The following is a 22,257-nucleotide window of genomic DNA, read 5'->3' as shown; positions in this document are numbered from 1 at the left end:
CCCCTGCTAAATAAAGAGAATCACCACGGTAAAAGGTGCCTCTTTGCCCAGTTAGCAGGGGAATTTAAATATCTTTTACTCCCAATGTGGCAAATACCAGATTGAACTTCTGGGTTTTAAGCCAGAGTTGTTTATTATTAAGTTGTTTAATTATATGGACTACTGTAAGTCTTTTGCCATGGCTTAGGCCTAAATGGCTCGTTTGTCCCAACAGGGAAGGGAAGTGGCTTCAGAGATAAGTGTTGCCAGGGAGGGGAGGTTACAGCACTGAAGACCCTTCCCTAGCTCTCAGCCTGTTGACTCCTCAGGCCTTGGCCAGCAGCAGCCCTCATTGACAACCGGCCCCTTATCATTGGACAGCCTGCTCATATAGCCCTGCACAATCTCGGCAAATCTCGCAAAATTTGGGACCAGTATGATATTCTAATGAGTCTCCAGTCCTCTTGTAAGAGTTCCCATGATTCTTGCGTTTCCTGCTCCTTTGCCGGGCTGGCCTACTGGAATGGGGGAGCCTCAGGTCACATTGGCACTGTGTTATCGCCGCCTGTAAGTGGAGCCAACAGGCAAGACCCATGCGTCTTTAGCCAGGCTCTCTAGGTTGCCAGTTGAGTATGCCCTCATCCTCCTGCCCCTCGCCTGTTGTGCCATGACAAATACATATGTACTACTTTTCAACAAATAACTTTTCAAAGCAGTTTACATAGTAAAAGAAATAAAATAATAATTCTCTGTACCAAAGGGGATCACCCACTAAACAATTTGTGGCTTCGTGTGAGCCATGGAGCCATAGTTTGAACAGACCAGAGTGTTCATGTGTGTGAGCCAGGGGAGTAAGGGGAGGAGGGAGTCTGCAGGCTCTGAAGGGTAATCTTAGAAGCTCTATTCACATAATGGGAAGCCACGATTTCCCGTTATGTCTGAAATAGCCTTATGTCTGAGCTTGGGAATATTCATTCATTCATTCATATTTTTGTACTGCCTGATATATACATCTTTAGGCGGTGTACATAATCCATATTACAATATAAAAATAACAAAACACTTTCACAGAATAAAAACAATTCACAGAGTGAAGCAATTAAAATAATTTCACAAGATAAAAACTATTAAACAGTTTAAAATTAATTTTAATTAGAAGCCTGAGGAAACAGGTGTATCTTAAGGCTCTTCTTAAAAGCAATCAGAGATGCAGAAGCTCTTTTTTTGACAGAGAGTGCATTCGAAAGCCCTGAGGCAGCCACAGAGAAGGCCCAGCCCTGAGTTGCCCCCAGATGAGCCAGTGGCAACCATAACTGGACCTCCCCAGAGGATCTTAATTGGCAGCAGTGTTCATGACAAAGAAGGTGGTCTCTTAAATAACCTGGACCCAAGCTGTTCAGGGCTTTATAGGTAATAACCAGCACTTTGTATTTTGTTCTGAAATATATCAGCAGCCAATGCAGTTCTTTTAGAATCTGTTATATGATCCCTTTGTGTTGTTTCAGAGACCAACCTGGCTGTCACAATTTGTACCAGTTGTAGTTGCTGAACTGTGTATAAAGGCAGCTCCACGTAGAGTGCATTACAGTAGTCTAGTCTGGAGGTCACCATCCTATATACTACTGTTTTTAGGTCATTTACCTCCAGAAATGAACATAGCTGACGTATCAGCCGTGCTGATAGAAAGTACTCCTAGCCACTGCCTCAACCTGAGAAACCAGAGAGAGGTTGGATTCAGGAGCACTCCCATGCTATGTACTTGATCTTTCAGGGGGAGTGTAATCCCACAGAGAACAGGCAAATCTAAACCATCCCTTGCGTCTTGACCCCCTGCAATCAGTACCTCCATCTTATTTGGATTCAACCTCAGTTTGCTATCTCTCATCCAGCTTATTACTGCCTCCGGGCAGGCATTTAGGGAAGTTATGCCATTTCTTGATGAAGTTGATAGGGAGAATCAGATTTGAGTGTCATCAGCATATTGATAACACCCTACACCAAATTTATTTATTTAAAGAATTTATACCCCGCCCCTCCAGTACACTACTGCTCAGGGTGGCTCACAACATAATAAAAAGATACAATGTAAAATAAGACTAATAAAGTTGAGCAATTAAAAGACCAAGCTAAAACCACATTTAAAATTACAATTTTTTAAAAAAGTTTCAAATTAAAAGTTATTTTAAAAGCTAAAGACAGAAAACTATAAAAACTAAAGTATCTACCAGATACAAACAAAGATGAAACATTAAAAATCTTCTTTAAAAAGATGCCTTTTCAATTGTTTTTTTTTAATAACACTGAGGGAGGGAGCATGGCGAAATCTCCTGATGATCCCTCCCAGCGTTTTCATGTAGATGTTAAAGAGCATTGGAGACAGTATGGAGTCTTGTGGAACTCCATACAGTAACTCTTGCTTTGCAGAGAAAATGTCTTGGAGTGACACCATCTGGAATCTACCCTTGATGTAGGAACAGAGGCGTAACTAGGGAAAATAGCGCCTAGGGCAAGCACTGAAATTGTGCCCCTGTCCAAACAGGAATGATGGGACTTGTAGTCAACAATATTTGGAAATCCTTGTTAAAAGGAACACTGTACCATCTAGACATGGTTGTTGATCAAAACCTGAAAACATGAGCCATCTCTGTAAAAGACCTAGAACAACAGTCAGGAGTTATGCGAGGATTCCAAGTGTCATTTTCTCTGTCTCATCTCATTCTTTTTTTAAAAACATGACTTTGTCCTAGAGGATCACCTGCCCAAATAGCCACTAGCAAAATAGGGGAAGAAGAAGGTGTTAGTGGGGGGGGGGGGTTAAATGATTCCTGCCAGCCTTTGTCTTATGATGACTGTTGGCTCATGATGGGGTATATGTGCATTCACCACACCAGTGCTTACTTTGACATCAAGAGGTAGGAGGATACATTAGTTTGCCACACTAGACAGAGGCAGTTGAAACAGGAGCAAGACAGCCAAGTTCTGCCAGGGCCAAAACCAGCCCCTGCCAGACTAAGAAATCATTGTAATTTGCCCCTTCCTGTCACAAGCAGTGTGCTGTTCTTTTATTATTGACTCTAACTCTCAAATATCCCAGTCATGGATGGAAAATTCACGGTCAATTTACAAGAGACACATTTTCTACATGGAAGTTTCTTCTGTGCATGTGTTGTGCAGAAACCCATGTGTAGTGACCGCCAGGGGCATAGCAAGGTTGGAATGGGCTAAGATGAGATTTTAAAATGGGCCCCCAGCCCCTCTAAGTCCAGGGCCTCCACACATCCCAGGCCCCCAAGGATTTAAGTCTGATATTTCAAAATAAGTATGCTGCCTGGAAATACATTTCACTGAATACACACATGCACACTTCACAGTATATAGTGATATACATTGAGTACTATATATTTGTGCTACTTGTAATGCCTAGAACACACTAGCAACGCTAATTATTAAAATGGCCCCCTCTCGGCAGATTAGCAAAGGAGACTTTCAACCATGCAGGGTGAGCCTATGTTTGTTTTCTCAGAATTCTGAACAAATTCAGTAAAGTTTGATTCCAGGAGGTTTTTCACACGAGGCTTTTAAAGCCCTTTAACACACATCTCCTCTGGAATGGAGGTGCTGCATTCACACGTTGGCCAGATTTACTCTGAAGTCCCTGCAAGTTATTGGAGAGCAGTTCACACACAAGAAAAATAAAATAAAAGCACAACACATGCTTCACAGTTCTCACTCAGACCTTCTGAGTTGCAAAACAACTTGAACATAAGTGCATTTATAAACGAATGAATGAATGAATGAATATTTGTTCCAGAAGTGTTTGTAATTTTCTGACATGAAACAAGCCACTTATAGGCCTTTTTAGATAGTTTTTGTTTTTAAAGCCAGCACATTTTTCAGTCTGTTTTAAATTAAATATTCAGAGACTTCTCAGTCTTGCCCCACCACCCATATCAAAGCCCTATGGCAAGCAGATGCCTATATATGGGGGTAACCACAAAAAGGAATTCACAGCCTACCTTGCAAAAGCTGTGCTGGATGGTCTGGTCTGCGGCAGGGAGCTCTGCCAGCCTCCTTCCTGGCTTGCTGGGGCCTGCCGAGTTCAGGCTTCAGGGAGGCCTACTCAGAGGCCTCTCTGGAAGCCCGGCCCACCCGCCGATCAGCTGAAAGGCGGGGAGAGAAGAGCTCTGCAGTTTTCAGTCTGCTCCGATCTAGGCCTCACCGATCCTAGGCCGGAGCTGGAGGCAAGTGGCTGAGGGGCCCTGGGGCTGGGCAGGTGGGCAATGGGGTGGGGGTGGCAGGAACTGGCATGGTGCCCCCCCTCAGTGGCGCCTAGGGCACGTGCCCTGCCTGCCCCCCTAGTTCCACCTATGTGTAGGAATGGAACCACTATAGAACAGTACCATCTTCTCCTACCTCCCTCAGGCAACCCAGAAGTATACCATGGTTGATGATATCAAAAGCCACTGAGATATCCAAAAGGATCAGTAGAATCACGCTCCATTTGTCAGTGCCTGATTGGAGATAATGCATCAGGCCGAACAGGGTAGTCTTAACCCCATAGCCCACCCAAAAGCCAGTTTGAAATGGGTCTAGTTAATCAGCTTCCTCCAGAACTGTCTGGAACTGAGTGGCCACCACCCTCTCAATCGCCTTGCCCAACCATGAGAGATTAGAGATAGGCCTATAGTTGACTAACTCTGAGGGGTCCAATGTAGTTCTTTTTCAAGTATGATCTAATGATAGCCTCCTTAAGACAAGGAGGTATCCTACCTTTCCTTAGAGTAGCATTTATGATGTTTACCAGACCCTCTCCAACAATCTGACTATTGGGATAAAATAAGCCAAGTTGGGCAAAGGTAAAGCGTGCAGGTGGTAGGATGCACAGTCTGAAACAGCTTGTCCACATCCTCGGGAGTCACAAATTGAGAGTGACCCAGTTTGACCACATAAGAGGAGTTGCTGGATACCAGTATACCAGAAACCAAGTGGATATTTGCACTTCCGGGTACCAGTCCAACATGGCCTGTACAAAGCACCCAGTGCAAAGGGGTGGGGGAAGGAAGCAGTTTATCTTATTTTCCAATAGTCCTTTGCAAAATAGTCCTTTGCAATAGCAACCTGCGAAATAAGGTACCTTAGTCAAGTGCTTATATGGCCTTATTTCAGAGTTGGCCCTGATTAAATGTGGAAGCTTCTAAGGATTAGTTGCTGAGCATTCTGTCATAGCATTTTTATAGCTATACTGATATTACAATAAATTCATGTGTGTGCTGGGGGAAGGGTCTTTTAAAAATAATCTTTTTATTAAATGTAGTGTTTAATCTTTTCTAGTAGGATTTTGGTTATTTTTCTCCTCTGCATGTGTGAGAAACACAATGCACCACTGAGTTCTGTCTCATAGTTTGGACTTATTTTGCACCAGGGTTCATTCCTGTAGTGTTGTTGTGGATACAAAGGCTCAAACCTCAAATGTATAAAAAGGAAACAACATGCTCCTAGTAACAACACAAGCAGCCAGCATATCTGGGATGAAGAAACAAGATTTTCCTGCCAAGAAGCATAACCTCTAATGACATTTGTCTTTAGAATTTACCTAATACTGGTCCCAGGGGTTCTACCTTTTCCCCAGAACTTTTTTCCTTCTAAATATATAAACTGTTGGTCATGAGACTTGCCTACCTCGGGATCCCATTTTTAAAAAGTTGTTCTGTAAGGTAGCAGGGTGGTCTGTGAAGTGAAGTGAGCCATGTTCCAGCAAATAGTACCAGTCAATGAAGGCACAGTTTAAAAACTTAGTAGGAATCCTATGAGGAAAAACCACAGATTTTTGAATCTGCTAGAGGGAATAATTGGGAATGCTGGCCTCACGTTTTCATCTGTGCAACATTTATTTATAGAATCAGTGTCACTGAGAACCATCTTTGTGCTCAGATGTTATTTCTGGAAATTGAAATTGCATTAGCGTTTTGTGAACTGGAATTTGAATCGTATTTGGAGTGTGAATATGCAGAAGCCAGAAACTGTAATTAAAACTATCACAGAGACAAAACAAGAAAGCAGGTCAAAGAGAGTCCTCTGAATTGAGAATAAGGAGATATTTCAGGCTAATATTCACAAGAGTAACATTCTAGTTATTCTATGTTGGTTCATAGCTTTGGATGTGGAGTAATTAAAAGATTATATTCTTATTAATGCAATTACTTGTAAAGAAGTTCCAGGATAATACTCCAGAACATTGCTTTTAGCTTGCACAGAACTGGACAGCATTCATTTGGAGAAGCACTCTGACTCTCAAATGTTGACATCTCTTCCACAGAGATGATAAAAATTGCACACAGCCTGAACTTCAAGCATTAAATTTGAAAGCCACCATTGACTCCTCTCCTTTCAGGATGCTAAGAGGGGCATCACTCCATTCTTGCATTTCTCTCCTCTGGTTGACTTGAGTGTACCGCATGGGCTGTCTGTTGCCTCTGCTGCTTGGGAGCAAAAGTAAGGCATGACATTGAGTAAGTTCTGCTTGTTCTTTGAATCCTAAAGAAACTTACAGAGGCTGTGTCTGGTACCACTTCTGCAAGTGCATGTCCTGCGTTCCATGCAGATGTTCTTTTTAGTCCTGCCTTCCACTTTACAGCGTTTGAGGAGCCAAACACTGGCTGACATTCTGACTGAATTTACTAGAGGAAGTCCTTTTGAAATTTAGTAGAGTAAATCTTGAGTAGTACTTTGAGTAATTTAGTAAGAATGTCAGTCACCGAATTCAAGAAAGGAGATAACAAATGTGGGTACAGACTCCACACTTACTTTAATGTTTGATTAGGTTTTGAAGCTTTTATTAGGGCAAACAATCAACAATACAATGTTTTGCAATGTTTTACATAATACAGACTTTAAAAATTACAAGAATTGCATGAATTTTGATGGCAAAGACCCTTAATATACTTTTCTTTCCTAGATAATATAGGAACATAGGAAGCCGACATATACCAAGTTGGACCATTGATCCATGTAGCTCAGTATCGTCTGCACACAGACTGGCAGTGGCTTCTCCAAGGCTGCAGGCAAGAGTCACTCATAGCCCCATCTTGGAGATGCCAGAGAGGGAACCTGGGACCACAAACTGAAAAAAATTAATCCAACTTCGTTAATTTGTCCCACTAGACACCTGCTTTCTTGCATGTGATGGGTGGAGGGATCTCATCCATCCATTTCCATCAGTGTTCCCACCTATGATAAGGTGTGTTTTCTTTTTCAAACCCCTCCCATTCTTTGACCTTCTTATACATAAACAGGATCGAACTTTTAGTAGCAACCCTTTCCTTTTCACTACTTATTTTTGCCCTGTTCTTTTTCCTTAGATCTCTGAAAAAAATATGTCCCGTGGCACAAACAGATTTGTAATTCTAATCACAGAACAAGCTGTTTTCCATCTGCTGCCCTTCCGTTTCCTATGCTTAGGACCCTTTACCTTTTTGGTATGGTCTTTCCCAGAACAATGCTCTTCCCATTGTTCCTGAATTTCAGTCCAGTCAAACATTTTTGCCTCTATATTGCTTTCAAAGGGGGGCACTCTTTCATCATTTTTAATGTCCGATTTGGGCTTCAGTGTTTTGCATAACTATAGAATCTTCTCTGTTCTTGGCCTGTTGCTAATTATCATTCAGATTATAAATGCCTAATAATTCTCCTCTGTTCCAGCGAAGAGTTTTAATGTCACATGGAATACCTGGTTTTAGATCCCTAATCGGCTATGACAATAGTAGTTCAATAGTAGTTTTGTGTCTCACTTCCATTTGCTTCAGTTCCATGTCAGAAAAACTGGGATAACGCTGGTGACCTGCTTCACAGGGTAGTGGTAAAGATGAGTGTGACAAGGATTGCTAAATACGATGTATATTGATGCAATATAAAAATTACTATTTTAAAAAATATAAAATATATATTTGACCTTGTGTCCCATATCTCTTCTTTAAATTAATACAGGTTCTGTCTCTGGCAGATCAGAGGCTCTTTGAGAGCTAAAGGAAAAGGGCCTCAGGAAAGCACTCAGTGGCTGACAAATATGACCTCTTTCTTTTATTGCTGTTTTGGGGTCCTTTGGCAGCTGAGTGCAAATCTACCTCTTTGAAGAAAAATATATTCATGCCTGTAAGGTGAACTGTTAAAGTCATCCGGTGTTTTATTATTATTTTATTATTATTATTCCTTATCTATTCAGTGAGCATGAAGTATCTCAGATTAAGTGGATACATTTTGCTTACCCTTATTTTTCAAAAGGCTGGTTGAATAGAATGTCCCATGCACAAAAAATAACTTGAGGGCATACTGTGTGCCCTAATTTGGGGATCTGTTGATGCTTTCATCCAATGGACCATTAGAGAAAATTGGCTCTTGTTGTGCCATCCCTTGCATAGAAGCATCCATTATGCTTTGTAGTATCAATGGGAAAGTTGTCCTGGCAATAATAGCTACCTGACAAGTACTTAGAAACAGGAAACATTAGGAAGATTGGTCTCTGCTGAGGAGGAAAACCGAGTGTTTTTTTAAAAATGTCAGTAGTAGTTGATATATTAGAACAGTGGCTTACTTTTTAGACACAGGCACCTCCAATGAGAAAGGAGCAAATAAAGAAGACAATTTCAAATGTTTCCCTAGGAGAAGGCGATGTTTACAAAATAATTTGGTTTGAGGAAAGGATGTTATTGTGGAAAGTCCAGGAACAAATGTTCTCCAGCTCTGGCGTTATAGAAGGTTGAATGGATGGGATCAGGGGGTCTGTTCTTTCCATTTTAAACAATTTGGGCAGTATGAGCATTCTGGAGAGCAAGCCTTGAGAACTGCATGCTGTGATCTGAATAACCAAGCTGCTTTTGAATCCTCTAATAATCTAAGTCTAAAAATGGTGGTACTGTGAAATGTCAAAAGGTATTGTCATCTTGAAAAATTAAGACCATTAGATTTGGTGGCAGTTGCTGCATTGTGGACTTCAGCTGAAAAGTGAGCCTCTGCTTTCACAAATGGGATTAAGCTCTTTTGCAGGGTTACTGTACAGATAGGAATATGCACTCCATTTCAACAGTTTTTGCTGTGAATTTCAGCATTATGCTGATAGCATTTGAAGTCTTCAGAAACATTATCAAGGAGCAATAATGTCTGTGGATACTTTTGTAGCCTCATCTATGGTTCATAAGCCCACAACCAATTGTGCTTCACATTAACAGATAGACTTTTAAAAGTATTTTGTTCAAAATCCAAAGAGCCACATGAGTAGTTCTATGAGCCTGAAGGGGCTTTAGACTCCCATACTTCATGGCAAAACAATTCTGAAACTGAGGAGAGTTTTGCAAGCAGTTTGTGACTTAGCATGGTGGGTGGGTTGGTCTTGGTGTGTGTGTGTGTGTGTGTGTGTGTGTGTGTGTGAGAGAGAGAGAGAGAGAGAGAGAGAGAGAGAGAGAGAGAGAGCGCAGAACAGCTCATTTAAAAAAAATCCTTCTGGACACATACTAACATTTGGGCATATTTGAAATAATCTGGATGCCATCCTACATTTTTAAAATAAATTTGGTTGCTTAGAGTATAGTGTGGCTGCTGTATGAATGCTCTGCATTAGATTAATGAGGAAGGAAAGTAAACATATCTTAAGACTTTTCTTGGAAACAAAGTTTATTGCTTAAAGACAATGTTACAGCCTAATTTGCTCTTTCTATTCACCAACAGTGTATTTTACTTCAGCACTATGGTTTTGCCTTAAAATGTTATGTGTACATGGAACCTACAACTGCCACATTCAATATGGCACATATTCTAATAATTTGTCTATCATATTATAAAGTCCTATACTTTGTACTATACTTTATACTTATTCACCTAAACACTATATAATATTTCTGCTCAGTGCTTTCTGTAAGCTAAAGGTTCCTGCTATATGCAGTATTCCAAGCAATGCCTGTGTGATCTGTACTTAAAAGTACATATGGTAGATCCCAGCCACCTTTTCTGCATTGATACCAAAGGATGAAGCCACAGAGAAGGGGAGATGGATCTGTTAGATGTTAGAACTTGAAGGTTGGGAGAAGGGTATGAATCTCTTCATTCAACTGTAGATTCAGTGTGACTCCTTCTTCCTCAGAGTCAAAAGCTCTCAGCTTTAGAATGGTCATGTAGTCTTCAAAAATTGGATTTATGCAACCTAGTAATATTATGGCAAGTTCTTGCTCTTGATAAGAAAAGTTAATCTAGAATAACTGACTCAAGGTGGGTAGTGTGGTCAACATGTGATCCCGTCATTCATCCTGAGGGCTGATACAGAGGTAATGTTCACAGTCCTTAAATCCCCAGTGTTGGAATTGGACTGCAGGATTGCACACTTGCTCCACTCTTCTTGGGTATGCCTCTCTCCCTGTCATCCATCTCTCCCCCGCCACCTCTCATTTTGTTAGCAGCCAGAGCAGAGTTGCTGAGTTAGCACAAGAATTTTCATTTTCACATCCTCTTTCCTGAAGCCCCCAGAGCCTCTAGAAGATTTATCCCCGGGGCTCAAGGGACCCTCGTCATCATGAAATGCTGTGCTGCTGGCAGTCAGGGTAGGGTAAAAGGTCAAGGTGTACCGTCGAGTCGGTGTCGACTCCTGATGACCACAGAGCCCTGTGGTTGTCTTTGGTAGAATACAGGAGATGTTTACCATTACCTCCTCCTGCAAAGTATGAGATGATGTCTTTCAGCATCTTCCTATATGAGAGCAGCGTGGTGTAGTGGTTAGAGTGCTGGACTAGGACCGGGGAGATCCGAGTTCAAATCTCCATTCAGCCATTATACTAGCTGGGTGACTCTGGGCCAGTCACTTCTCTCTCAGCCCAACCTACTTCACAGGGTTGTTGTGAGGAGAAACTCAAGTATGTAGTACACCGCTCTGGGCTCCTTGGAGGAAGAGTGGGATATAAATGTAAAATAATAATAATAAATAATAATAATATATCACTGCTGCCCGATATAGATGTTTCCCATAGTCTGATGCCTTTCAGTATCTTCCTATATCACTGCTGTCCGATATAGGTGTTTCCCATAGCCTGGGAAACTTACTAGTGGAGATTTGAACTGGCAACCTCAAGCTTGCTAGGGAAGTCATTTCCTGCTGCACCATGTGGGGTAGACCCCAGAAATTGTTAGAAGTTAGAATTCTAAATTCTTATTCTGCTGTCTCCAGATAATCTCTTGGGGTAAACTTTTTTTTATCACCAGAGCATACTCTTCCTGTTAGGATTTTAATGTTTCTCCTCACATCCCTCAATGGAAACCACTAGTGGTCCCAAGAGTCTTTCTCCTCCACTTGCATCCACTATTGCCAAGGGTTCCTTGACCCTTGAAGATCCTGCTGCTCACTCCCAGACCTTTAACCCAGGGGTTCCCAGCCAGTGGTACTCCAGATGTTGCTGAACTGCAACTCCCCTGCCCCAATAAATTGTAGCTTGGGATGATGTGAGTTGTAGTTTAGCAGCATCTGGAGTACCACCAGTTGGGAACTCCTGCTTTATCCTATTCTTAAGTGACCTGGAGAATTATCTGTGTCAGCTCTTGGTTTTGAAATATACACCCCATTTTAGAGATTTCTCATAATCTTCACCCTATTCATATACATCAGAGTAACTCTTATTGCCACCCTTGGAACTTGGGTTATCTGAAGAGTCCACACAAAATGAGTATCAAATGGCACACATTTTAGGAAGCTATAAGAATTTTTATTTTCTGCTTTTCTAAACAAAAGAAAAAAGAGGATGAAATCAATATTATGTCCACAGAGACCCTTCTAAATAAAAGGGTGCAGGTACATGTTTTCTGACATGCTTTCTTTTTGTTTATCTGTTACTAGGCAATCAATGGAACCTTGAGTGTGTGCTTCCCTTCTGGTCCTGTTTTATTATTTTTCTTTTTTGTATTGGGGGATATTTAAGCAGACTTAGAATTAATTATCTGTACCCTGTAAAAATGAGATGAATTGCCTACTTAGTGTGCAGTAACTTAGCCTCTCAGTAAATTGCATTGTTTGATTTATTTTATGCAGACACAGTTATTTTGCCGTACTATGGAAGCCTGTTGACTGCTTAGTACAAAGTGGTACTTAGAGTTCCACAAGAAACCAGTTTCATTAGGCTCTTACATGTGTCAACACTTCTTGAAGAGTGTCCCTATTGAAGTATTTACTCATTATGAGCAATAAGATTAACTTGCAAATTAATAAACAATCAGTCAAAGAACCAGTTAATTCAAGAGTAAGTTGTTCTGTTGATTCCTAAAAAAGTTCAGATCTCCAAAATAGTTATGCTCTGTAGCTCATTGCAGTTGTGAAATTAGCAAAGGTGTAGAAAACTGTAATTCAGGGGCTTTTCAAACTTGGATCCTCAGATGTTGTTGAAGGACAACTAATGTTACCCTCAGCCACAATGGCCTTTGGTTGAAGACCATTGTGACCAGGGATGATGGAAGTTGCAGTCCGTCAACATCTGGGGACCAAAGTGTTGAGAACACCTGCTGTAATTAGTGCTTGCATTGCAATTATGGAACATCCTCTTGGAAATTTATTTCAAGTCCAGTCACCTTTCAGAGGCACCATAAGACCTTTTTTTGCTGGGTTTGCTTTTGAGAACAGATAAAGGTGAACCAGTTAAATGTCTAAACCATACCCAGGAGTTCTGTGCTGTTGTTAGTTTTGGTTTTGGTTTTGTTTGTTTTTAAACCCAAAGCAGACTGGTTGGGCTGCAAATTGGGGCATAGAATGAAAGAATATAGATAAAAGCAGATTGGGGAGGGTGAGTTTGGCAAACAAATAACTGAAGGGTGAAGGATTAAGCAGCTTTTGTATGTCCGTCCTTCTTCCACTCAGCCTTATAGTCTCCTGGGACTGCTTTTGCATAAGGAAAAATAGTGAGAAAATAATTGCAGAGTTCATTTCATGTTTATTTTGAAGTTAGCCTGCTGTGGCATAGACTAGTATTTCCAGAATATGTGATTATACAGAATAGTTGAAGTGGCAGAGATGCCTTGGTGGTGGTGCTCCCTGGCTTGAATACCTGTATGAATACCTGTATAAACAAAGTGCCATTCAGAGTGTGCTGCCTTGACGGACCAAATGCCTCTTGCAAGGTGCTGCACCTCTTCTTCAGTTGCCACTGAAAACTGAATGATTGCTTAATAATGGATGACTCAGAGGAAATCATGAGCTATTCTCAGACAAGCAGAAAATTAGGCTAAAGTTCAAAAAACAATTCATTTGTAAATTATTCGCTCAATCACAAGTAATTGTGGGACTCTTTGAGGCCTTTTGTTTTGCTAGTTATAATATACTCAGCTTGGTTGCTCTCCAAGCTGGCGTGATTTCAGAAGCCTGTATTGGCTTGTGGCCTAACTTCAGTGGGGTTTTTTTCCTTTTAAACCTCAGAGGATTTATGTGCTTTACCGTTAAGTTCTTAAAACAATTCTGTGCCAGTTCTAGTCTGATAAACAGATGACCATTCAGAAACCTTTAATAATAACCTTTGACTCATCTTGTTTCTAAAATATTTGAGATAGTTTTTCTGATTATTTTTCATCATCCTCTAGCCTTTGCCCTTCTCTCAAGTGTTATACATCTGAACAATGATATATTATACTTTCCCCTAGATAAAAAACACCACTGTAATAAAATGTGATAGGGGAGACTTGGTTCAGAGATCACCCCAAACTATGGTGTCTTGTGACAAGCAGAAGTAGGAGAGGAGAGCTGGTCCTGTGAAAGCAAACATTACAGTTCAGCAGAACTGAACATCCCTGCTAACTTGGCAAAGAGGCACCTTTTAACGTGGCGATTCTCTTCATTTAGCAGGGGGAGAGTAACTGGCCCTACCCATCCCCAGCACAGTACCTCCAGTGACTGTTGCTGGTGACTATCTTATATTTATTTTTAGATTATGAGCCCTTTGGGGACAGGGATCCATCTTATTTATTTGTTATTTCTCTGTATAAACCGCCCTGAGCCATTTTTGGAAGGGCACTATAGAAATCGAATTAATAATAATCCATCCCCAGCACAGTACCTCCAGTGACTGTTGCTAACATCTGTCTTATGTTTCTTTTTAGACTGTAAGCCATCTTTTTTCTTTTCTTTCCTGTGTAAATTGCCCTGAGCCATTTTTGGAAGGGCGGTATAGAAATTGAATTATTTCTTGTTTACACAGTCAGACAGGTGTTATTGACTGGTTTGTTTTATCCAGACATTGAGTCCTTCCCAAGGACCTGGGATGCCAGAATTTTATTGTCAGTCGTTATAGATATCGTTGCAGAATATAGGCTGTTCCCAGTAAAGCTGCTTTTTGTAATTGGCTGATGGTGATTTCTGTGGCCCCTATGGTGTTGAGGTGCTCTTCAAGGTCTTTTGGAACTGCACCCAGGGTGCCAATTACCACTGGGATTGTTTTGGTCTTTTTCTGCCACAGCCTTTCAATTTCAATTTGTAGATCTTTGTATTTGGTGATTTTTTCCATTTCTTTTTCTTCTATTCTGCTATCCCCTGGTATTGCTATGTCGATTATTTTAACTTGTTTTTCTTTCTTCTCGACTACAGTTATATCTGGTGTATTGTGTGGCAGATGTTTGTCTGTTTGTATTATTATTATTATTAATAAATACCTGTCCCATTAGCTAAGCAGGGCCCACTCTTGTTTGAATTTGAATGGGAGACCACATATGAGCACTGTAAGATATTCCACTCAGGCAATGGAGCTGCTCTGGGAAGAGCAAAAGGTTTCAAGTTCCCGCCCTGGCTTCTCCATGATAGGACAAGATTTTTTTTTATTTTTAATAGGACTAGATTTTTTTTATTGAACCAACAAACTACCAAAGCATACAGTACTTTGCTGAGAAAGATTCCTGCCTGCAACCTTGGAGAAGCCATGGCCAGTCTGTGAAGACAATATTGAGCTAGATAGACCAATGGTCTGACTCAGTATATGGCAGCTTCCTATGTTCCTATTATAAATCTGGACAATGAAGAGATTTTATACTTTCCCCTAGACAAAAAACACCACTGGAATAAAATGCAATAGGGGAGACGTGGTTCAGAGATCACCACAAACTATGGTGTCTTGTGACAAGCAAAAATAAGTTTCACACACTCCCCTTCCCTAACCTCCTTTGCTCATGACAGAGCAGATTGGAAGCTTCAATTTCTGATTTGTGGCAAACCATGAATCCCTGTTTACCTTCAAACTGGAAGTGAAAACATGGTTCAGCCATAGTTCACAGACTCAGAACTATAGTTTGCCCATTTTCAACACCACAGAAGTCTGTACAGTAGTTGTTATGGACCAGGAAGTATGTGAGGGGAAAGAGAAAGTGCAGAAACCTGAATCACCGCATGACATCTGAAGAATGTATTTTCAAAAGCCACATAGTAAGTTCATAGCTCAGGCAAGATTTGAAACAGAAGTATCCCAGTTCACACTCTCAGTCACTACCCTATACCAGTTCTAGTTAATTAAGAAATTAGTTTAGAAGTGGCATCTTTGCATAATAGGTAATTAAGCTTTTTAAGTATTAAGGCCACTGGCTGGTATGCAGCACCAGTGCAATGACAGAAAAACTGGTGCTTCTGAAAAGTTCAGCTCAGTCAGCTTCTACTGCTAGCTGGTGTGTGTGTGTGTGTATGTGTGTGGATTTTGACACCTTCCCTTCCCCAGGAAGCTCTCTATAACACCTGAAAATATGGTCCTGAGGGTTCTGCAGGGACACATTTTTGGGTGACATAGGGGTATATGGGGGAAGGGGAAGTTGTTGACATTCCCGCAAAAACACATGAGCACCAGTGCAGCATTACTCTCAGTTCAGAAGCACTGGTGCTATACCAAATCAAATAAACACTGTTTTTAATTTGTTCCTGATTTTAGTTGTTATGTATTTCTGCTTTTCATGTAAACTGCCCTGGGCCGCTTTGGGAAGGGCAGCAGTGTTCCCTCTAACAGGGATTCCCAGAAGTTGTTGATTACAACTCCCACAATCCCCAGACAAAGGCTATTGCAGCTGGAGATGCTGGGAGTTGCAGTCAGCAGCATCTGGGAATCCCTGTTAGAGGGAACATGGAAGGGCGGTATATAAATCAAATAAATAAATAAATACCAGTTTTTCTCCGATTGCACCTGTGCAGCATTAGTCAGGATGTCAGCTATTGAGAGTTTAGTAGATTTTTCTGAGTTAGCACAGCATGAGGTTTGAATTGAAAACTATCTTTATTTCGGCAATGGAAAAATGCTAAACATTCTAAGGTCATAGTTCACTTTATATCTTGTCTTGTTTTCCCCACCACCTTAGGTGTGTTTATTCCAGGTGTGACAACCAGGTGTGTTTATTCTTGCTAAAATTTATTTTAATCCTTCTATTTCTTGCAGATCATCAGAAGCTGGAAAGAGAAGCTAGAATCTGTCGACTTTTGAAGCACCCTAATATTGGTAAGAATGTTTGTGTGTAGACACTATTAATTTTAGAAGAGCAACAAAAGAGTTAAGATAGTACTTGTGTTGATCTAATACAATACAATACAGGTGTAAGTCTATGAAGTCACCTTAAGTGGTGCAGAGGGGAAATGCTTGATTAACAAGCAGAAGATTGCCGGTTTGAATCCCCACTGGTATGTTTCCCAGACTATGGGAAACACCTATACCGGGCAGCAGCGATATAGGAAGATGCTGAAAGGCATCATTTCATACTGCGCAGGAGGAGGCAGTGATAAACCCCTCCTATATTCTACCAAACGAAAACCACAGGACCCTGTGGGTGCCAGGAGTCTAAATTGATTGGATGACACACTTTAAGTCTATGAAAGTTTTTAGTTTATGCAGAAATGCAACTACAGTGAGAAATGCAAATATAATTTAGTCCCCCACACCCCCAATATGTGCAAGATCATAGAGGAAGAAGAAAATGAAAATTCCTTTCTAGAGCAAACAATGATGAATACTAAACTTAAAATAACTTCTCTACTGCTGTGCCACATAGATTGGGTACTTGGAGTGGAAGGAAAGGAGGAGGTATTTCTGAATAATGGGTTAGGTGTGGCTCCCTTTGTGCATGTTCCTTGCCACTGAGGTCTCTGTTACAATAGGTATGAAAGACAGTAATGTCTAAGCCTATGCATGGCCAAAAATGTTGGATTCTGACAAGACTCAACATGACAGGATAGTGACATTCTTGGGAGAGGCTATGTCAGCCCCCCAGTTGTGATGTGTTGGAAATCCAACATGTCTGTCAGATCACTACCCCTTTGATGTCCCCTTCTCCCCATCTTCCTTACTTTTCAATGGGTGGGTGCAAGGAACAGGGCTCTATGTTGCTTGATCTTCACTCTGAGGGAGCACGAACAACCCTTCCCAGGCTTCAGCTTAAAAGGCATATTTTTTCCCCTTTCTGTCAACTTTCTTTTTAAGGTTCCTTTAGTGGTGCAAATGCATCTGGAACTGGTAGTGTTTTCTTAGGCTATGGCCATGGCTGAAGCCTCAGAAAAAAGATTTCTGTTTCCCAAAAGTATGCACCTCCACAAGGACCCTAAGGAAAATGCTCTTTCCCGCCTTTCCTTGAAAGGCATGGGTATTTCTGGGAGATGGAATTTTTCTGAGGCTTCAGCCATGGCTGCAGTCCTCTGAGCAAAGGTCAGGCAACATGGAGCCCTGTTCCATGTTCCCACCCCCAAAAAAGGTGGTGGTGAGGAGGAGAGGTTAGCAAAGGGAGCAATAGTCTGACAGACATGTCAAAACTTCAGTGAAGTACCGCAACAATAGCAAGAAGCTTTCCAACAGGTCCACTGCAGAACTCCCTCTGACAATAGCTGACAGGGAGCATGATGGGTGTGACACATGATATATGGTCCTAGTAATATGTCTCAGTGATGCAGAATGCATGCAAATCTACCAACAGCAAGCAAAGCCTCCGCTTTTTCTTTCACTTGCATCAGCATGCAGGAGATGAGTTTCAATATGAAAACGCTTTCATCAGATCAGTTAAGAAAATGTGGCAGTATTCAATGATTAATGATTAAGGTGAACCAGAACAGTAGTCTACAATATAACAATTTTTTTGTATTTTTGTATTTTTTTGTATTTAGTTTTTAGAGTTTTTTAGTGGGTTTTTAGTGGGTTGATGGGAGGGGGGCGTATGGGTATATGTTTAGATTATTCTTGTTAGGTCCTGTAGTAGTGGTTGTAGATTCTTTTCAATCTCGTTGTTCTGCACAGGACAATGACAATAAAGATTTATCTATCTATCTTTCTATCTATCTATCTATCTATCTGTCTATCTGTTTATTAATTGCTGTGTAGAACATATTTTAGGAGCCACAGGGTAGCCAGCCGCAGCTGATTTTAGATGCTAAATGAAGAGAAGAATTGGAGAGAACAGGATAACCTTCCAAGATGTTGAAGGATTTATAAAATTACTAGCTGGCCCAGGCACAGAACATCTGCTCCTCTAGTTCTTCTTGTTCTCTCCCCCCCCACACACACACTTTCTCTCTCACCGGACTGGCTGCCACTTTCTGTCCTCCCCCCGCCTCACTGGCCGGCCTGGCCGCCGCTTTCTCCTCCCCGCCTGCCGTCTGGCCTGGCCGCCGCTTTCTCCTCCCTGCCTGCCGTCTGGCCTGGCCACCGCTTTCTCCTCCCCGCTGGCCACCTGGTCGTTGGCCTTATCTTCTCCTCTGTCGCTTTCCTCTCCCCCTCCCCTCGCTCACGATCTCTCGCAAGTGCTGCCAAGCACGGGATTAGCAACGGGTACATCTAAGAGAATTGTATAAACAGAAGACAGCTTTGCATTGTACTGTTTAGATGTAGAGTGGGTTTTGGTGGCTTGTGTCACTCTGAACATGTTTATCTTCACGGCTTACCTTTAAGGCTTACTGCACACTTCATCATAAGTTTCTGTGTATAATTTGGTGGTCCTTAGCAAAAGTCCATGAATGACTTTGAAGATAATTTGAATTTGATAGAGAAATTAAAAGCAAGTGTCTTCTAATTAGTTATTCAGTTTCCGAAATATCTGCTTTTAAGAAGGTACAGTAGCTTGGTTATAGATCACATAGTTGCAGCATCCAGAAAGTCCCAGGTTCGTTCCCTATGATCTCCAGGTAGGGCTTGGAAAGATTCCTGTTTGAAACTCTGGACAGCTGCTGCCAGTCAGGTTAGGTAATACTGAGTTCGAGAGAACCATGCTCTAACTGCAGAAGGCAGCTTCTCTGATGTTCTAATTAATGTTTCCATAAAGCGCAGATTCAAATGATGAAAAGCTCTGGATGACACCCAGACTATCGCTGAGCTAGTGCAACAAACAGAGATGCATACATGCAAGAGGGTCACGTAGCTGAACAGGTGCCCAAGGTTCTGCAGTCTCTTGAGGTGTTGCTTTGCTTGCAGAGATGGATAGCGAGAACAAGGATAGTGAATCGAGCTTTGCATCGTTCTCCGCAACATATATGGGCTGAGAAGAAGTTTCACAGCAGAAGGCATGCCAGAAGTTTCACAAGCTCTGGAACGCGAGCTTACACTTTAGCGGAACTAACTAGCAAAACGTCCTTGCACTAGTGCAGGGATTCTCAAACTTGGGTCCTCAGGTGTTATTGGACTTCAACTCCCATAATCCCCAGCCTCAGTGGCCTTTGGTTGGGGATTATGGGAGTTGAAGTCCAATAACACCTGAGGACCCAAGTTTGAGAATCACTGCACTAGTACATTGTTAGTCTGGGTGTCAGCCAATGCGTATTAGTGAACTGTATGGGACAATTAGGTTTTCTGAACTAGCAGGTGACCGAAGGACTTTTCTAGCATGAAGGTCGAGTTGAGTAGAGCCTTAAGCAATCCTAAACAATGCTTGTGTATTCTGACATCAAAAAATGTGAACGGTTTTTTGAGGGCTGTCTGTTCTTTCCTGTTCCACTGCCTTTGAATGGGAAGGGAGTACCCCAAAGAGAAGAGATCCCTTGCTCATTCCAGTCTCTCACACATTTCCCTTGTACAGTATGTCACACCAAGGGCTGGTGTCCACATCAGCAGAGTCTGAACATGTGACATTCTCATACTAAGGAATATTGGACATAATCAATACTAATTCCGGCATTCTCTACTAGTAGGTTTGAGATTATTTAAAGAGCAAAGTTTCGGGATTTACTTCAATTTAAAATATTAAAAGATTGATGGATGATATAAAGTTGGCATTTTAAGCAGGAACAATGTTCTAAATAAAGTAGAGAAACTTCTTGTCTGAAGTCTGACCTTAAAATAATTTTGTATCATTGGTTGTAGTTATATAGTGTTTGTAATATTGCTTTGAAAGAACTACTAGGCTGGAAGTAAGAAAAGCATTTTTTTAAGGGTCTACTTCTTCCCCTATACATACAATTAAATTTCAACTTACATTAAATTATATGCAGTTGATAGAGAAAAATGGCCTGTAACGGCTTATTTTCCTTTTCATGTAACACACATTTTTGCCATTCAATGATCTTTGATTTCTAGCGTTAAGTGAACAGATTTCCTAGCAGAAAATTGGAAAGCAACCTATTTTCCCTTTTAATAATTAAAACCATTTCTTAAGTTTCCATTTTCTGGCCTGCTTCCTTTTAGAAGGAGCCTCATTTTCCATGTTTGATTAGTAATCACATAGCACTAACACCATTTGCTTTCATTATGAATAGTTCTATACTAATTCCCCCCGCACCCCGCCGCTTTGTATTGGCATGGAACTCTTTGTTTCCTTTAGTATAACTGCTAAAATCCTGTGGGAGCCCTTTAATTATTTAGGTGGTTATATATTATTTAGATTTACAATATAAAAGTTGTAGAAGGTGTGACACTATGTATCATAGTAATGAGTAGCAGTAAACGTTTATTGATGGCTAAGTAGAATAAAAAGCTACTCTATAGATGGCAGGCTATATGTTACTGAGAACCGCAACTTTTTATCAGTTTCCAATTGCAGGAACTGCAAGATAAAATGCTTTATATATCTGTATGTTCCATTTCTATTAACAGAATGTATCAGTGCCTGGATAGTTCATCTGCAGTTTTAAATAACAACATTTGTCTGGTGCTTAGAAAGTTGATTTGTTCAAATACACAGAAATCTGTGCAACTAACTTAAGACACATTAGCCTTCATCACATGAGCCCTATTCAGACATTACTTTTGTCCTTGTGTTCAGATGTCTGCACATATGTCCACTGCTTTGAGAACTTCTGTTGAAAAAGTTATATAAATATTCATAATACGTACAGTTTTTGTATGAATGACTGGACTTGCACTCATTTTCAAAGTGAACCTGGCTACAGTTCCTAGAAAAGCATAATACAGGTAAGAAGTGCACTGCTGTACCTGCATTCAACATAACACAGATACAGATCTGTATGCAGGTTGTTGAAAACAATGTATGCATAGGGCTGTAGTCTTCCAACTGTGTACACGAAACACGAGCAGAGGGGTTGTAATCTAATCCCCGATCTTCACATAGTGATGTGCCTGTGAGCACAGAGCCTGCATTTTTGTATGCACATAGGTTCTGTATGAGATAAGATGAGGAGAGCCTTTACATAGGAACACAGGAAGCTGCCTTATACTGAGTCAGACCACTAATCTAGCTCAGAACTGTCTACACAATACACAGTATTGTCTCCAAGGTTGCCGGCAGGAGTCTTTCCCAGCCTTACCTAGGGCTTTATACATGCAGTATCCATCAATATGAGGGAGTTGGGGCAGCGACAGTGAGTGTGATCCTGCTGTCCCTCTCTGTGTTCTCTGAAATGAATGGGTATTAGGGATGTGCCTTTTGCGGGCCTCCAAACAAGTTCAACACCCAGTGGTTTGGCTGGTTCGAAGGCGGGGGGAGGGATAACTTTAAGGACAGGAGAGGCTGTACTGCTCCCCCCCCGGTGCGTTTCCCCATCAACGCTATCTGTAAAATTGGTCCGGCGGGACAGCAGCATACATCCCTGCCACCCCATCCTCTCCTCGGACTGGAAGTGATGGGAAGTAACCCGCGCACGTCAGGCTGAAGACACAGCAGCGCCCCCCCCCCCGCAACATTGCAAAAGCAGCAGTTAAGACACAGCAGCCATGCAGCCACCCAATCCATGCAGGCTCCCCCCAGCCCCCAACATCTACAGCCCCCAATTCCCACAGCTCTCACCTCTGCCTCTCCCACTCCAGCACCTCGAAACACCCCCCCAAAAAAAAACCTCAGAAAAAAACAGCTCTCAAACAGCTCTCAAACACTCCTCTG

The 22,257-nt window shown here is 41.4% G+C and overlaps 1 protein-coding gene across 10 annotated transcripts in view; it reads left to right on the top strand.

Annotated features, from left to right (window-relative positions):
• The window catches only part of CAMK2D (calcium/calmodulin dependent protein kinase II delta), a 208,939-nt gene that overhangs the window by 73,256 nt on the left and 113,426 nt on the right, over positions 1–22,257 (top strand). For all 10 annotated transcript variants that reach the window (XM_053251682.1, XM_053251680.1, XM_053251683.1 and 7 more), the window contains exon 3: positions 16,392–16,451. In XM_053251682.1, coding sequence (XP_053107657.1) covers positions 16,392–16,451 — 60 coding nt within the window. The remainder of the gene's footprint in view (positions 1–16,391; positions 16,452–22,257) is intronic.

The sequence above is a fragment of the Hemicordylus capensis genome, chromosome 5 (genome assembly GCF_027244095.1).
Source record: "Hemicordylus capensis ecotype Gifberg chromosome 5, rHemCap1.1.pri, whole genome shotgun sequence".
Taxonomy (NCBI): domain Eukaryota; kingdom Metazoa; phylum Chordata; class Lepidosauria; order Squamata; family Cordylidae; genus Hemicordylus; species Hemicordylus capensis.
The sequence above is the reverse complement of the archived record's forward strand: the minus strand, read 5'-3'. Positions and strand labels throughout refer to the sequence as shown.